Below are 17,566 nucleotides of genomic sequence, written 5' to 3' on the forward strand. Positions count from 1 at the left end.
AATGTTATTGTTTTTCAATTTTTCAGGCCTGGGTAAAGAAATCATCTTTATTGACTAACTGTACAACTAAAATCTTGTTTTTTAAAAGCAACAAATGATAGAAAACACTGCTCATTCCTTCATGACGAAGCTGTTTTAATGATTAACCTGAAAGTTCAAAGACCGACAAAGATTAACTCTGTACTTTATGGTATGTCAGGAGGAAAACAGCCTCAAATAATCTCTCATATTAGTTTCATATTTTCTCCACAAGCTTTGAATGAGATCCTAAAATGAAGACAGATGAAAATACTTTGTTCATTCTTGAGATAAACTTGATGTAAAAGCTTCAATTTTTTCACACATGCAATCAGTAAAGTTTGTTAAATGACTCTTGTTCAAAGATTTCATGTTCAGATTAATTTCACACAATACGTTAAACACAGAATGTCAGCTATGTATAAGAACATAATACATGATCTCCTTATTGACTATTATCAGGATAATTAGTTGTTGTTTTTACAATTCTTTATAAATGTACTAAATGATAACATAAAACAAATACATCAATGCAAACATGAAACTAACATTTAGAACAAAGAAGTTCAACATCAAAACATCATCATGATCAGTGATATCCTCTATGGGTAAGAACTCAGGAAAAAGTTATCTTTAAAGAAACACAAAACAGAACAAAACAAATTAAAAGGAAAGCAGTATTGACAACCATTTGACAGCTGGCCTTTGTGCAGTTCAGAAACATGGAGACAAAAAATGAAGAATTACGACACAGAATCTGACACATGATGTCTGTAATGACTTCAGTCTATTTGAGTTTACAAAACTCAGCTGTGTCTCCAACATAATTAAGCTTAACTCCAGCATAGAGAGGCTGAGTGAATGTGGTCTGGACTCTGTGGAGGAGAGTCATGGTTTCAGAGATGCTGTAGAAGGAGAGAATACCTGCTCTGTGATCCAGGTACACTCCGACTCTGGAGGAAACAGGACCTGAGACGGGAGTTGAGATGTTGTTGAACCAAAATGTGTAAGTGTTACTGTCACAAAGTAACATAACAGATTTGTCATTTAATCCAAATACACATCCATTTGCGCCTCCAACTCTGCTGATATTCTTGTATGCGACTGCTACACCAACCCCTCTCCCGCTCCACTCCACCTCCCAGTAACAACGTGTTGTCAGACTCTCTCTACTCAGGACCTGATAATATTTATTGAATCTTTCTGGATGATTAAAATAAGACTGTTGTTGACTCATTCTTTTTACTTTTCTGTTCCCCTCAGATGATAATAATAACTCTGTGTGTACCGTATTTGGATCTAGAGTGATTTCACGTGAATATTTTAAGAATCCAGCTCTGGTCTTGGGCTCTGTTTTTGTATCTGACAGTAAAACATCCACTTCAGTCACTGCCAGTGAGATGTTTGTCCATTCCTCCTTCAGGATGTCCTGTAGTTTATCTCTGAGCTCTGACACAGCTGCTGTCACATCCTCAAAGTATCTGAGAGGATGGATGTTGATGCTGGATGAGTCTGTAGGTTCACTGAGTTGTGACACTGAGGGGTAGTTGTGTAGAAACTGGTTGTGATCCTCTGTGTGTGAGAGCTTCTTCAGTTCAGCGTCTTTCCTCTTCAGCTCAGTGATCTCCTGCTGCAGCTTCTCCTGAAGCTCTTTGACTCGACTCATTTCAGTTTCCTGCTGGGATCTGATCTGCTGCTTCACATCAGAGCTTCTTTTCTGGAGGAGACGGATCAGCTCAGTGAAGATCTTCTCACTGTCCTCCACTGCTTTATCAGCAGAGCGACTGACGGCCTCCACCTCCTGTTGAAGCAGCTTCACATCTTTCTCTCTGTCCTGGATTCTCTGCTGGATGTTTAGTCGACTCACCTCGAGCTTTCTCTGCCTCTCAGTCCTTTCTGCTGCAGCTGAGACTGTGTCGTGGCCTTTATGTTCATCCACAGAGCAGAGAGAACAGATACTCTGCTGATCAGTACGACAGAACATCTTCATCACCTCATCATGACGAGAGCAGATGTTCTCCTGGAGCTTCTCTGAGGGGTCGACCAGCTTGTGTTTTTTGAATGTAGGTGATTCATAATGAGGCTGTAGGTGTTTCTCACAATAAGAAGCCAGACACTGCAAACAGGACTTTAGGGCTTTCAGTTTCCTCCCAGTACAGAAATCACAGGCCACATCTTCATGTTCAGCACAGCCAAGATCAGCAGGAGCAGCTTGGAGTCCAGTCTTCTTCAGCTGCTCCATTAAAGCTGCTAACATGGTGTTTTTCATCAGGACAGGCCTCGGTGTGAAGGTCTGTCTGCACTGAGGGCAGCTATAGATCCTCCTCTGATCCTCTCTTTCCCAGTGTTTTTTAATACAGCTCATACAGTAGCTATGTCCACAGGGAATAGCCACTGGATCCTTCAGTAGATCCAAACAGATCGAACAAGAAAAGTTTTCTTGGTCCAGCTGAGCTCCTTGCTGCGCCATGTCAGCTCTCAGTCACAATGACTGTCTGTAAATGTCAGCTGACAGCTTACCACATGTTGGTTACACCCATCATCAAACTGTAAATCTGAAGGGGAGGGAACAATGAAATGAGTGGAGCTTGTTGTGTTTTGAGAGCAGGAAGAAGATGGAGTTATCAAGCTCTGTTTGTTTAACCCTTTTTACACAATGAGGCTCATGTCTAACTTGAAAACACTGCTCACCTGTATTCTGGTGTCAAAGTCGTATACTGTAGATACTGTACAATATCCTCCTAAAATCCAGCTCACTTCAACTTTTTCTTAAATACAACATTTCAAACACAATAGAGAAAAATGGAGACATGTTTGGGAAGTCCTCACATTTATTACACATGAAACTCTGCTTTGTTAAAGTTATTGATCTTTTAATGTTCATGCTGGGTTGATGATGAAAAACATCAACATGTATGGACTGCACACCAGTCTCCCTCAGAGTCAACCAGTCACAAACTGTCATATCAATCTGTTCATGACTATCCCACTACTGTTATAATGATGTGCTGCCACCTGCTGGCTGATTCCTGTGACTGCTCACATCTGTTGACAGATGAAACAGAACTGATGATACTGAGATACAGCAGCAGTAGTATTATGACTTCTCACAGTCTGAGAAATAACAGTGATTTTAGTTTTTAAAGAGAGCTGGATATTTACTGGTTGTAACTCCTAACTGTGTGTTGGTCTTCATGCATTGAATCTAAATCTTTAGTGGGATCCTATTTCTGCTTCACCTGTGCAGGTAAGAAGCTGATATTTGACCTGTTTGGACTCCTGTTGTGTTGACTTGATTTGTGTTACAGTGCAGCTCTTAACATCTGTGTGTCTTTCTGTTCACAGGAGCTGCTTTCTGTCAGTCCTGGTGAAACATTAGGAAGTGGACCAATGTGAGGATACTGAACATCACAACTTCTGCTGTTTCCTGTTAGCACAAACACCTCTGTGTCTCTGAGCCACAAACTGGCTGAAGTCTGGAACTGATGAAGCCAAACTCAGGTTTGTGTTTTACCCACATTCCTGCTCTTTACTTTGCTATGATGTGGATGTTTTACAAATAGTAACATGATAAAGGAGATAATCAGGAAAAACAGCAGGTGTCAACACAAATCTTAATCTGTGTTAATGCGCAGAACCATCTGACTGTGAGGTGGCAGAGTGAGGCCTTAATAAAATGTCTGCACATCCACATTTAATCAAATTAATTCTTATGTGTTTCCTTTTTATTTTTAGTTTCTTAAAAGCAACAAGTGATAGTGAACTTTGCTCATTTCTTTATGCCAAAGCTGTTTTAACGATTAACCTGAAAGTTCAAAGACTGACAAAGATTAACTCTGTACTTTGTGGTTTGTCAGGAGGAAAACAGCCTCAAATAAACTTTCATATTAGTTTCATATTTTCTCCACAAGCTTTGCATGAGATCCTGAAATGAAGACAGAAGAAGATACTTTGTTCATTCTTGAGATAAACTTCTTTATTCATGATGTAAAGCTTCAATTTTTTCACACATGCAATCAGTAAAGTTTGTTAAATGACTCTTGTTCAATGATTCAATGTTCAGATTAATTTCAATCACACAATACGTTTAACACAGAATTTCAGCGATGTATAAGAACATAATACATGATCCCCTTATTGACTATTATCAGGATAATAAGTTGGGGTTTTACAACATGAAACAAATACATCAATACAAACATGGAACTTACATTTCGAACAAAGACAACATCATCATGATCAGTGTTAGCTTCCATGGGTAAAAAGTGTATTTTAAAGAAATGCAAAACATTAACGGAACAAAACAAATGAAAAGGAAAGCAGTATTGACAACCATTTGACAGCTGATCTCTGTGCAGTTCAGAAACATGGAGACAAAAAATGAAGAATTACAACACAGAATCTGACACATGATGTCTGTAATGACTTCAGTCTATTTGAGTTCACAAAACTCAGCTGTGTCTCCAACAGAATTAAGCCAAAGTCCAGCATAGAGAGGCTGAGTGAATGTGGTCTGGACTCTGTGGAGGAGAGTCATGGTTTCAGAGACGCTGTAGAAGGAGAGAATACCTGCTCTGTGATCCAGGTACACTCCGACTCTGGAGGAACGAGGACCTGGGACGAGAGTTTTAATATTGTTGAACCAGAATTCATAATTGTTATCATAACATCTTAAAGCCCAAGATTTGTCATTGTTTCCAAATATATATTTAATTGCACCTCCTTCTCTGCTGATATTCTTGTATGCGACTGCGACACGAACTATACTTCCTCTCCACTCCACCTCCCAGTAATAACGTCCAGTCAGACTCTCTCTACTCAGGACCTGATCACATCCAGTGAATCTATCTGGATGACTAGAATAAGACTGTTGTTGTGCTGTGACTTCTGCTTTTCGGTTCCCCTCATGTAATAACACGTCTTTGTGTGCAGTATTTGGATCCAGAGTGATTTCACATGAATATTTTAAGAACTCAGCTCTGGTCTTGGGCTCTGTTTTTGAATCTGACAGTAAAACGTCCACTTCAGTCACTGTCAGTGAGATGTTTGTCCCTTCCTCCTTCAGGATGTCCTGTAGTTTATCTCTGAGCTCTGACACAGCTGCTGTCACATCCTCAAAGTATCTGAGAGGACGGATATTGATGCTGGATGAGTCTGTAGGTTCACTGAGTTGTGACACTGAGGGGTAGTTGTGTAGAAACTGGTTGTGATCCTCTGTGTGTGAGAGCTGCTTCAGTTCAGCGTCTTTCCTCTTCAGCTCAGTGATCTCCTGCTGCAGCTTCTCCTGAAGCTCTTTGACTCCACTCACTTCAGTTTCCTGCTGGGATCTGATCTGCTGCTTCACATCAGAGCTTCTTTTCTGGAGGAGACGGATCAGCTCAGTGAAGATCTTCTCACTGTCCTCCACTGCTTTATCAGCAGAGCGACTGACGGCCTCCACCTCCTGTTGAAGCAGCTTCACATCTTTCTCTCTGTCCTGGATTCTCTGCTGGATGTTTAGTCGACTCACCTCGAGCTCTCTCTGCCTCTCAGTCCTTTCTGCTGCAGCTGAGACTGTGTCGTGGCCTTTATGTTCATCCACAGAGCAGAGATAACAGATACTCTGCTGATCAGTACGACAGAACATCTTCATCACCTCATCATGAAGAGAACAGATGTTCTCCTGGAGCTTCTCTGAAGGGTCAACTAGCTTGTGTTTTTTAAATTTTGTTGATTCATAATGAGGCTGAAGATGATTCTCACAATATGAGACGAGACATACCAGACAGGACTTGTGGGCTTTCAGTTTCCTCCCAGTGCAGACATCACAGGCCACATCTTCAGGTCCAGCATAGCAGAGATCAGCAGGAGCAGCTTGGAGTCCAGTCTTCTTCAGCTGCTCCACTAAAACTGCTAACATGGTGTTTTTCATCAGGACAGGCCTCGGTGTGAAGGTCTGTCTGCACTGAGGACAGCTGTAGATTTCCTTCTTATCATTTTCATCCCAGAAGTTTTTAATACAGCTCATGCAGTAACTGTGTCCACAGGGAATAGTCACCGGATCCTTCAATAGATCCAAACAGATCGAACAACAAAAGTTTTCTCGGTCCAGCTGAGCTCCTTGCTGCGCCATTTCACCTCTCAGTAACAATGACTGTCTGAGTTTCACTTCCTGAGAAGTGAAACCAGTTTAAACTGTAATCTAAAATGCCTCTGTTGCTTCTGTAAATAATTGGCTGGCAGTTCACCACGTGTTGATTACATGCATCTTCAAACTGTAGCTGTGAAGGAGAGGGAACAAAGAAATACGTGGACAGCGTGGAGATTGTTGTGCTTGCGAGGAAGAGGAAGAGGGAGGAGTTATCAAGCTCTGTGTTTTACCCTTTTTCTTGTACAATGAAGCTCATGTCTCCTTTGAAAATACTGCTTACCTGCTTTCTGGTGTCAAAGTAGTTCAGATGAAGGATCGACCAATAATCGGCATGGCCAATAATATGGGCTGATATTCGGCATTTTTATGATAATCTTTTTTTCCACCGATAACCGATAAAATAAGTTTCCTTTAAAACGCTCCTTTGGCTCTTATGCAGCCGTCTCTCTCTGCCTGAAGTCACCACTCTTGGCTGTGTAACAATGTCCCGCCTACAGCGCCCACTGATTGGCTGCACGCCCAAGTGACAGCCAATCAACACTGCAGCCTCTAGATGTAGCGCTACAGAGAAGAGAGGAGAGGACTGCTCTGTGAAGTAGCAGTGTGCTGTTTGAAGGCAAGGCAACAGAAAAATGTCAAAGTTGCAATAAAAATACTCTATGGTGAAGTTTTAAAGACACCACAACCTTATTATGATCAGTTTCAATGACATGCATGCCCAGAAGCAAAATTTGGACCTACAGTCCTTTATTTAATAAAAAGAAGACATAGCAACATATGGGTACAGCAAATAGCCTACAGATTAAGAGAGCTGAACCTGTTGAACTTTAAGAGATCTCTGCACTTTTTGTTTTTATATAATAAAACAATTGCTTGAACCATTTTAGCCAAGATTTGCATCAGAGTGTGTTATTCTACAAAAGTTTAAGGTCTTTTTATCACAGATTTTCACAGTGTACAAAAACAAACAAACAGTAAACTGTATTCAGTCTAATCCCAACTGTGTTATTCTAAATTTTGACACCAAAATTTAAATTTTTACTGCAAATTAATATTGATTCTAAATATCGGTTATCGGTTTCCTTGATTACTAATAATCGGTATCGGCCCTTAAAAAACCATATCGGTCGATCCCTAGTTCAGATGACTTTCAATTTCTTTGATTTACTGTATTCTTCTAAAATCCAGCTCACTTCAACTTTTTCTCAAACACAATAGATAAAGAATGAAGACATATTTGGGAAGTCGTCATATTTATTACACAGGAAACTCTGCTTTGTTTAAAGTTATAGATCTTTTAATTTCAATGCTGGGTTGATGATGGAAAAACAGATCAACATGTATGGACTGCACACCAGTCTCCCTCAGAGTCAACCAATCACACACTGTCATATCAATCTGTTCATGACTATCCCACTACTGTTATGATGATGTGCTGCCACCTGCTGGCTGATTCCTGTCACTGCTCACACCTGTTGACAGGTAATACAGCCAATCTGTCTGTAGCTTCACCTCACAACCTGATTACAGATGAGACACAACAGATGATACTGAGGTACAGCAGCAGTAGTATTGTGACTTCTCACAGTCTGAGAAATAACAGAAAAACAACTGATTTTAGTTTTTAAAGAGAGCTGAATATTTACTGGTTGTAACTTTTAACTGGTGTTTGTTGGCCTTCATGATTTATGAATTTAATGTAAATCTTTACTAGGATCCTATTTCTGCTTCACCTGTGCAGGTAAGAAGCTGATATTTGACCTGTTTGGACTCATGTTGTGTTGACTTGATTTGTGTATCAGTGCAGCTGTTAACATCTGTGTGTCTTTCTGTTCACAGGAGCTGATTTCTGTCAGTCCTGGTGAAACATCAGGAATTAGACCAATATGAGGATACCGAACATCACAATTTCTCCTGTTTCCTGTTAGCACAAACACCTCTGTGTCTCTGAGCCACAAACTGGCTGAAAGTCGGGAACTGATGAAGCCAAACTCAGGTTTGTGTTTTACCCACATCCCTTTTCTTCACTTTGTTTATGATGTTGATGCTTAACAAACAGTGACATGATAATGAGATAAGCAGAAAAACAGCAGGTGTCAACACAAATCTTAATGTCTTAAAACTAGAATGAAAATGTCAAGTTCTCCTGATGATGATTCTGATTAGACTGAATGCAGCTTTTTCACTTTTGTCATGATAACATGACCATAAATTACTCTTGTACAAGAAAAGGTGGAGTAACTTTACTTGTGATGTTGCAACAAATCAATCACATCTGTTGAGGTTGAATCATGACAGTTTTAGATGCATTTCTTTGTTCTCAATTAAGCATAAATAACAGAAACTCTTCAGCACAGCAGATAGTTTGTGGATTGAGAGATTAAACTCACAACAAAATTACTCACAAGAGGTTTTAATGAAGTTGGGATTCAAACTTTTCAAGCCAGAACTGTCTGACTGTGAGGCGATGGAGCCAAACACTGAACCAACATGACAGCCTCATTCACTCATCACTACACAATATATGTTCTGTAAATAAAGTGTATTATGTGTGTCAGGAGAACTCAACAAAATATCAAATTGATCTAATCTAATCAAATTAGTTCTTATTATTTCTTCAATTTTTTTTAGGCCTGAGTAAAAAAAAATCCTCTTCATTGACGGAGCATACAAATAAAATCTTGTTCATTAACTTCATCATTTGATAGAAAACTCTGCTCATTCCTCTGTGACCACGCTGTTTTAATGTTAACCTGAAAGTTCAGCGACAGACTGACAAACATGACCTATGTACATTGTGGTGTGTCAAGAGGAAGACTGGATCAAACAAATTCTCATGATTTTCATATTTTCTCCACAAACTTTGAATGAGGTCTTGAAATGAATACAGAGGGAAATAAGTTGTTCATTCTTGAGAGTAACTGCTTTATTCATGATGTAAGGCTTCAGTTTGTTCACACATTCAATCATTAAAGTCTAGTTTAATGATTTCATGTTCAGATTTACTTCGACCATACGACTGATTATTTTAACACAGAATGTCAGCTATGAACAAGTAAATGATTAATGATCTCCACATTGATTGTTATCTGAATACTTAGTTTTATGACACATTTCTTTACAAATTTACAAATTGATAAGAACTCAAATTCAGTTCAGCTGTTTTCTCTGTTTTAAGAAACCACAATAAACAAGTATATCTGTACAAACATGAAACTAACAATTAGAAAAAAGAAGTTCACATTTTCATTTGAAGAAATGTCAATGAAGGTTAAAAGCATCATCATGAGTAGTGAGAGCCTCCATGGATAAGAACACACAGGAAAAAGTGACATTTAAAGAAACTCAAAACCTCAACAGAACAAATAAAAAGAGGCGTTGACAACAGTTTGATTGACAGCTGATCTCTGTGCAGTTTAGAAACATTGAGACAAACAAAATTAATTACAACACAATCTGACACATGAAGTATGAAATGATTTGTCTATTTGAGTTTACATAACTCAGCTGTGACCCCAGAATCGAATATCCAAAGTCCAGCATAGAGAGGCTGAGTGAATGTGGTCTGGACTCTGTGGAGGAGAGTCATGGTTTCAGAGATGCTGTAGAAGGACAGAATACCTGCTCTGTGATCCAGGTACACTCCAACTCTGGAGGAAACAGGACCTGAGACAGGAGTTGAGATGTTGTTGAACCAGAATGTATAACAATTATCGTAAAATCTTAAAGCCCAAGATTTGTCATTGCGCCCAAATCCACATTGATTCGAGCCTCCTGCTCTGCTGATGTTCTTGTATGCAACTGCTACACGACCTCCTAACTTGCTCCACTCCACCTCCCAGTAACAACGTCTAGTCAGACTCTCTCTACTCAGGACCTGTTCACATCCAGTGAATCTGTCTGGATGACTTGAATAAGACTGTTGTTGACTCATTAGTTTTGCTTTTCTGTTCTCCTCAGATAATAACAGCTTCACGTGTGCAGTGTTTGGATCCAGAGTGATTTCACATGAGTATCTCAAGAATCCAGCTCTGGTCTTGGGCTCTGATTTTGAATCTGACAGTAAAACGTCAACTTCAGTCACTGTCAGTGAGATGTTTGTCCCTTCCTCCTTCAGGATGTCCTGTAGTTTATCTCTGAGCTCTGACACAGCTGCTGTCACATCCTCAAAGTATCTGAGAGGACGGATATTGATGCTGGATGAGTCTGTAGGTTCACTGAGTTGTGACACTGAGGGGTAGTTGTGTAGAAACTGGTTGTGATCCTCTGTGTGTGAGAGCTTCTTCAGTTCAGCGTCTTTCCTCTTCAGCTCAGTGATCTCCTGCTGCAGCTTCTCCTGAAGCTCTTTGACTCCACTCACTTCAGTTTCCTGCTGGGATCTGATCTGCTGCTTCACATCAGAGCTTCTTTTCTGGAGGAGATGGATCAGCTGAGAGAAGATCTTCTCACTGTCCTCCACTTCTTTATCAGCAGAGCGACTGACGGCCTCCACCTCCTGTTGAAGCAGCTTCACATCTTTCTCTCTGTCCTGGATTCTCTGCTGGATGTTTAGTCGACTCAACTCAATCTTTTTCTGCCTCTCGGTCCTTTCTGCTGCAGCTGAGACTGTGTCGTGACCTTTATGTTCATCCACAGAGCAGAGATAACAGATAATCTGCTCATCAGTACGACAGAACATCTTCATCACTTCATCATGACGAGAGCAGATGTTCTCCTGGAGCTTCTCTGAGGGGTCAACCAGCTTGTGTTTTTTAAATTTTGCTGATTCATAATGAGGCTGGAGGTGCTTTTCACAATATGAGACGAGACACACCAGACAGGACTTGTGGGCTTTCAGTTTCCTCCCAGTGCAGACATCACATGCCACATCTTCAGGTCCAGCATAGCAGAGATCAGCAGCAGCAGCTTGGAGTCCAGTCTTCTTCAGCTCCTCCACTACAACTGCCAACATGGTGTTTTTCATCAGGACAGGCCTCGGTGTGAAGGTAATCCTGCACTGAGGACAGCTGTAGACTGCCTTTTCTTCTTCATCCCAGAAGTTGTTAATACAGCTCATGCAGTAGCTGTGTCCACAGGGAATAGTCACCGGATCCTTCAGTAGATCCAAACAGATCGAACAAGAAAAGTTTTCTCGGTCCAGCTGAGCTCCTTGCTGCGCCATTTCACCTCTCAGTAACAATGACTGTCTGAGTTTCACTTTCTGAGAAGTGAAACTAGTTTGAGCTCTGATCTAAACAGCATGTGCTGCTTCAGTAAATGTAGGCTGGCAGCTCACCACATGTTGGTTACACCCATCTTCAAACTGTAGATCTGAAGGGGAGGGAACAAGGAAATACTGGACAGAGTGGAGCTTGTTGTGTTTTTTAGAGCAGGAAGCAGAGGGAGGAGTTATTAAGCTCTGTGTGTTTAACCCTTTCTACACAATGAGTCTCATTTGAAAACACAACTCAACTGCATTCTGGTGTCAAAGTAGTAGAGATACTGTACAGTATTCTCCTAAAATCCAGCTCACTTCAACTTTTTCTTAAATACAACATTTCAAACACAATAGAGAAAAATGAAGACATGTTTGGAAGTTCTCACATTTATTACTCAGGTACTCCGCTTTGTTTAAAGTTAAACATCTTTTAATTTCAATGCTGGGTTGATGATGAAAACCAGATCAACATGGATGGACTGCACACCAGTCTCCCTCAGAGTCAACCAGGCACACACTGTCATATCAATCTGTTTTCATGAGTATCCCACTACTGTTATAATGATGTGCTGCCACCTGCTGGCTGCTTCCTGTCACTGCTCACACCTGTTGACAGTTAACACAGATGATCTGTCTATAGCTTCACTTCACAACCTGATGACAGATGAAACAGAACAGATGACACTGAGGTACAGCAGCAGTAGTTTTGTGACTTCTCACAGTCTGAGAAATAACAGTGATTTTAGTTTTTAAAGAGAGCTGGATATTTACTGGTTGTAACTATTAACTAATGTGTGTTGGCCTTCATGAATTGAATCTAAATCTTTAGTGAGATCCTCTTTCTGCTTCAACTGTGCAGGTAAGAAGCTGATATTTGACCTGTTTGGACTCATGTTGTGTTGACTTGATTTGTGTTACAGTGCAGCTCTTAACATCTGTGTGTCTTTCTGTTCACAGGAGCTGATTTCTGTCAGTCCTGGTGAAACATCAGGAATTAGACCAATGTGAGGATACTGAACATCACAACTTCTGCTGTTTCCTGTTAGCACAAACACCTCTGTGTCTCTGAGCCACAAACTGGCTGAAAGTCGGGAACTGATGAAGCCAAACTCAGGTTTGTCTTTTACCAGCATCCCTTTTCTTTACTTTGTTTATGATGTGGATGCTTAACAAACAGTGACATGATAAAAGAGATAAGGTGAAAAACAGCAGGTGTCAACACAAATATTAATGTCTTAAAACTAGAATGAAAATGTCAAGTTCTCCTGATGATGATTCTGATTAGACTGAATGCAGCGTTTCCCTTTTTGTTATCATTACATGATCATGACTTACTCTTGTACTAGAAAAGCTGGAGTAACTTTACTTGTGATGTTGCAACAAATCAATCACATCTGTTGAGGTTGAATCATGACAGTTTTAGATGCATTTCTTTGTTCTCAATTAAGCATAAATAACAGAAACTCTTCAGCACAGCATATAGTTTGTGGATTGAGATATTAAACTCACAGCAAAATTACTCATAAGAGGTTTTAATGAAGTTGGGATTAAAACTTTTCAAGCCAGAACTGTCTGACTGTGAGGCGATGGAGCCAAACACTGAACCAACATGACAGCCTCATTCACTCATCACTACACAATATATGTTCTGTAAATAAAGTGTATTATGTGTGTCAGGAGAACTCAACAAAATGTCAAATTAATCTAATTAGTTCTGATTATTTCTTCAATTTTTTTTAGGCCTGAGTAAAAAAAATCCTCTTCATTGACTGAGCATACAAATAAAATCTTGTTCATTAAGTGCATCATTTGATAGAAAACTCTGCTCATTCCTCTGTGACAAAGTTGTTTTAATAATTAATCTGAAAGTTCAGAGACAGACCTATGTACATTGTGGTGTGTCAAGAGGAAGACTGGATCAAACAAATTCTCATGATTTTCATATTTTCTCCACAAACTTTGAATGAGGTCTTGAAATGAATACAGAGGGAAATAAGTTGTTCATTCTTGAGAGTAACTGCTTTATTCATGATGTAAGGCTTCAGTTTGTTCACACATTCAATCATCAAAGTCTGTTAAATGACTCTATTTTAATGATTTCATGTTCAGATTTACTTCGACCATACAACTGATTATTTTAACACAGAATGCCAGCTATGTACAAGTAAATGATTAATGATCTCCACATTGATTGTTATCTGAATACTTAGTTTTATAACACATTTCTTCACAAATTGATAAAAACTCAAATTCAATGGTGAAGGAAGAAACAACAACAGACAAGTATATCTGTACAAACATGAAACTAACAATTAGACAAAAGAGAAGTTCACATTTTCATTTGAAGAAATGTCAATGAAGGTTAAAAGCATCACTATGAGCCTCCATGGATAAGAACACACAGGAAAAAGTGACATTTAAAGAAACTCAAAACCTCAACAAAACAAATAAAAAGAGGCGTTGACAACAGTTTGATTGACAGCTGATCTCTGTGCAGAAAAATTGAGACAAACAAAATTAATTACAACACAGAATCTGAGACATGAAGTATGAAATGATTTGTCTATTTGAGTTTACAGAACTCGGCTGTGACCCCATTATCTATAAGCCAAACTCCAGCATAGAGAGGCTGAGTAAATGTGGTCTGGACTCTGTGGAGGAGAGTCATGGTTTCAGAGACGCTGTAGAAGGACAGAATACCTGCTCTGTGATCCAGGTACACTCCGACTCTGGAAGAATAAGGACCTGAGATGGGAGTTGAGATGTTGTTGAACCAAAATGTATAACAATTATTGTAAAATCTTAAAGCCCAAGATTGGTCATTGAGCGCAAATCCAGATTCATTTGAGTTTCCTGCTCTGCTGATATTCTTGTATGCAACTGCTACACGAACTCCTAACCCACTCCACCTCCCAGTAACAACGTCCAGTCAGACTCTCTACTCAGGACCTGTTCATATACAGTGAATCTGTCTGGGTGAGCAGAATAAGACTGTTGTTGACTCATTAGTTTTGCTTTTCTGTTCCCCTCAGACAATAACAGCTTCATGTATTCAGTGTTTGGATCCAGAGTGATTTCACATGAATATTTTAAGAATCCAGCTCTGGTCTTGGGCTGTGACTATTATCAGGATAATTAGTTGTTGTTTTTTTGTTTTGTTTTTACAATTCTTTATAAATTTACTAAATGATGAGAGCAAAATATTAATGAAGAAAGTTCAGTCATTTCTTCTGTTTAAGAAACAACACAAAACAAATACATCAATACAAAAATGAAACTTTAAATTTAGCGCAAAGACAACGTCATAATGATCAGTGATAGCCTCCATTGGTAAAAATTGAAAAAGTGAATTTTAAAGAAACGCAAAACATTAACAGAACAAAACAAATTAAAAGGAAAGCAGTATTGACAACCATTTGACAGCTGGCCTTTGTGCAGTTCAGAAACATGGAGACAAAAAATGAAGAATTACGACACAGAATCTGACACATGATGTCTGCAATGATTTCTGTCTATTTGAGATCACAAAACTCAACTGTGTCTCCAACAGAATTAAGACAAAGTCCAGCATAGAGAGGCTGAGTGAATGTGGTCTGGACTCTGTGGAGGAGAGTCATGGTTTCAGAGACGCTGTAGAAGGACAGAATACCTGCTCTGTGATCCAGGTACACTCCGAATCTTTTGGAACGAGGACCTGAGACGGTAGTTTTAATGTTGTTGAAACAGAATTCATAACTGTTATTGTCACATCTTAGAGCCCAAGATTTGTCATTGTTTCCAAATAGACATTCATTTGACCATCCTGTTCTGCTGATATTCTTGTATGCAACTGCTACACGAATTATACTTCCTCTCCACTCCACCTCCCAGTAATAACGTCCAGTCAGACTCTCTCTACTCAGGACCTGATACCATCCAGTGAATCTATCCAGGTGATGAGAATAAGATTGTTGTTGTGCCATTACTTCTGCTTTTCTATTCCCCTCATGTAATAACACGCCTTTGTGTGCAGTATTTGTATCCAGTGTGATTTCACATGAATATCTTAAGAACTCAGCTCTGGTCTTGGGTTCTGTTTTTGAATCTGACAGTAAAACATCCACTTCAGTCACTGTCAGTGAGATGTTTGTCCATTCCTCCTTCAGGATGTCCTGTAGTTTATCTCTGAGCTCTGACACAGCTGCTGTCACATCCTCAAAGTATCTCAGAGGACGGATATTGATGCTGGATGAGTCTGTAGGTTCACTGAGTTGTGACACTGAGGGGTAGTTGTGTAGAAACTGGGTGTGATCCTCGGTGTGTGAGAGCTGCTTCAGTTCAGCGTCTTTCCTCTTCAGCTCAGTGATCTCCTGCTGCAGCTTCTCCTGAAGCTCTTTGACTCCACTCACTTCAGTTTCCTGCTGGGATCTGATCTGCTGCTTCACATCAGAGCTTCTTTTCTGGAGGAGACGGATCAGCTCAGTGAAGATCTTCTCACTGTCCTCCACTGCTTTATCAGCAGAGAGACTGACGGCCTCCACCTCCTGTTGAAGCAGCTTCACATCTTTCTCTCTGTCCTGCATTCTCTGCTGGATGTTTAGTCGACTCACCTCGAGCTCCCTCTGCCTCTCAGTCCTTTCTACTGCAGCTGAGACTGTGTCGTGGCCTTTATGTTCATCAACAGGGCAGAGATAACAGATAATCTGCTCATCAGTCCGACAGAACATCTTCATCACTTCATCATGACGAGAGCAGATGTTCTCCTGGAGCTTCTCTGAGGGGTCAACCAGCTTGTGTTTTTTAAATTTTGTTGATTCATAATGAGGCTGAAGATGATTCTCACAATATGAGACGAGACACACCAGACAGGACTTGTGAGCTTTCAGTTTCCTCCCAGTGCAGAAATCACAGGCCACATCTTCAGGTCCAGCATAGCAGAGATCAGCAGCAGCAGCTTGGAGTCCAGTCTTCTTCAGCTGCTCCACTACAACTGCTAACATGGTGTTTTTCATCAGGACAGGCCTCGGTGTGCACGTAATCCTGCACTGAGGACAGCTGTAGAGTTCCTTCTTATCCTCTTCATCCCAGAAGTTGTTAATACAGCTCATGCAGTAGCTGTGTCCACAGGGAATAGTCACTGGATCCTTCAGTAGATCCAAACAGATCGAACAAGAAAAGTTTTCTCGGGCCAGTTGAACTCCTTGCTGCGCCATTTCACCTCGCAGTAACAATGACTGTGTGTTCCACTTTCTGAGAAATGAAACAAGCTTGAGCTCTGATCGAAAGAGCCTGTGTTGCTTTAGTAAATGTCAGCTGACAGAGTTATCTGTGAAAAGATGAAGTGTCCTGTTTTATAGAGGAAAAGCAGAGACAGGAGAGGTTAGTTGTGTTCATTCAGGCTGTTTTCTGTCTTTATTAAAACAGACTTCATCTTTCTTCTCTTTAAAGTTTCTTTTCACAATAATCTTCAATTAAACTCCACAATTCATCCATTCTCAATACTACATCGATGAACTGGCACAGGTTACTACTTCTACACACCAGTCAGCTCTTACATCTACCAGTAATAGTTAAGTTACCAAATATAGCTGTAAAATCTCTGTGAACTTAAACACACAATATTTTACTGCTGTTGTTGTAAACAGCTTCCTAAATATACTTCCTGCCAATAACTAACACTATTTCAAGCTTATTTTGTACAGCCTTTTCTGTCTTACTGCTTACATAAACACTTTTACAAAATACATTATAAACACATTTGGTCATTTGCATTACAACAAATATTGAATGTTTTACCACATGAACATATTGCATTGACTTGAATGAGTGGCTAATTAGCATCCCGACTCACTCGCTAATAACCTAAAGTAAACATTTCATTAAATTTGCACCCAACAGCTAAGCAGTTAAGGCAGATATCCAGCAGATACAATACTAAACATTTAAAACACCGGTAGTTAGGCCACCATTTCGTGTCATTGTTTAATCATGGGGAACTAGCAAAACTCTTGTTACTCCGTCTGAATTCAAAATGTTTGTAACACAGTTTTCTACTTTAAACTCGATCTGAACCACACTAGAAAGGCTTGAAGTGTCCTCAATGCTAAGTTGTGACAAGTTTACACACATTACTAACCTGTTTTATACATGAAAATCAGAGACAGGAGACATCAGTGGAGTTAATTCAAAAGGCCGTTCTCTGTTAAATGAATGGGGAAATCATTACACACAAACTAATGGTC

The 17,566-nt window shown here is 39.8% G+C and overlaps 4 protein-coding genes across 4 annotated transcripts; all 4 read right to left on the reverse strand.

Annotated features, from left to right (window-relative positions):
* Positions 1 to 732: 732 nt before the first annotated feature.
* LOC128368639 (tripartite motif-containing protein 16-like) lies at positions 733 to 2,841 on the reverse strand. Its single transcript, XM_053329492.1, has one exon. The coding sequence runs from the start codon at positions 2,486 to 2,488 to the stop codon at positions 806 to 808; it is 1,683 nt and encodes a 560-aa protein (XP_053185467.1). The 5' UTR covers positions 2,489 to 2,841; the 3' UTR covers positions 733 to 805.
* A 1,041-nt stretch (positions 2,842 to 3,882) lies between these two features.
* On the reverse strand, positions 3,883 to 6,151 carry LOC128368669 (tripartite motif-containing protein 16-like). The gene has a single exon (XM_053329528.1). It carries the CDS (start codon positions 6,128 to 6,130, stop codon positions 4,451 to 4,453), a length of 1,680 nt encoding a protein of 559 aa, XP_053185503.1. The 5' UTR covers positions 6,131 to 6,151; the 3' UTR covers positions 3,883 to 4,450.
* A 3,481-nt stretch (positions 6,152 to 9,632) lies between these two features.
* Positions 9,633 to 11,349, reverse strand: LOC128368668 (tripartite motif-containing protein 16-like). Its single transcript, XM_053329527.1, has one exon. It carries the CDS (start codon positions 11,307 to 11,309, stop codon positions 9,633 to 9,635), a length of 1,677 nt encoding a protein of 558 aa, XP_053185502.1. The 5' UTR covers positions 11,310 to 11,349.
* Positions 11,350 to 13,752: 2,403 nt separating this feature from the next.
* On the reverse strand, positions 13,753 to 16,537 carry LOC128368650 (tripartite motif-containing protein 16-like). Its single transcript, XM_053329506.1, has 2 exons — positions 15,040 to 16,537; positions 13,753 to 14,090 (listed from the first exon to the last, which is right to left on the reverse strand). Exons 1-2 carry the CDS (start codon positions 16,535 to 16,537, stop codon positions 13,909 to 13,911), a joined length of 1,680 nt encoding a protein of 559 aa, XP_053185481.1. The 3' UTR covers positions 13,753 to 13,908.
* Positions 16,538 to 17,566: the final 1,029 nt, after the last annotated feature.

This window comes from Scomber japonicus, chromosome 12, assembly GCF_027409825.1.
Source record: "Scomber japonicus isolate fScoJap1 chromosome 12, fScoJap1.pri, whole genome shotgun sequence".
In the NCBI taxonomy this organism is placed as follows: Eukaryota; Metazoa; Chordata; class Actinopteri; order Scombriformes; family Scombridae; genus Scomber; species Scomber japonicus.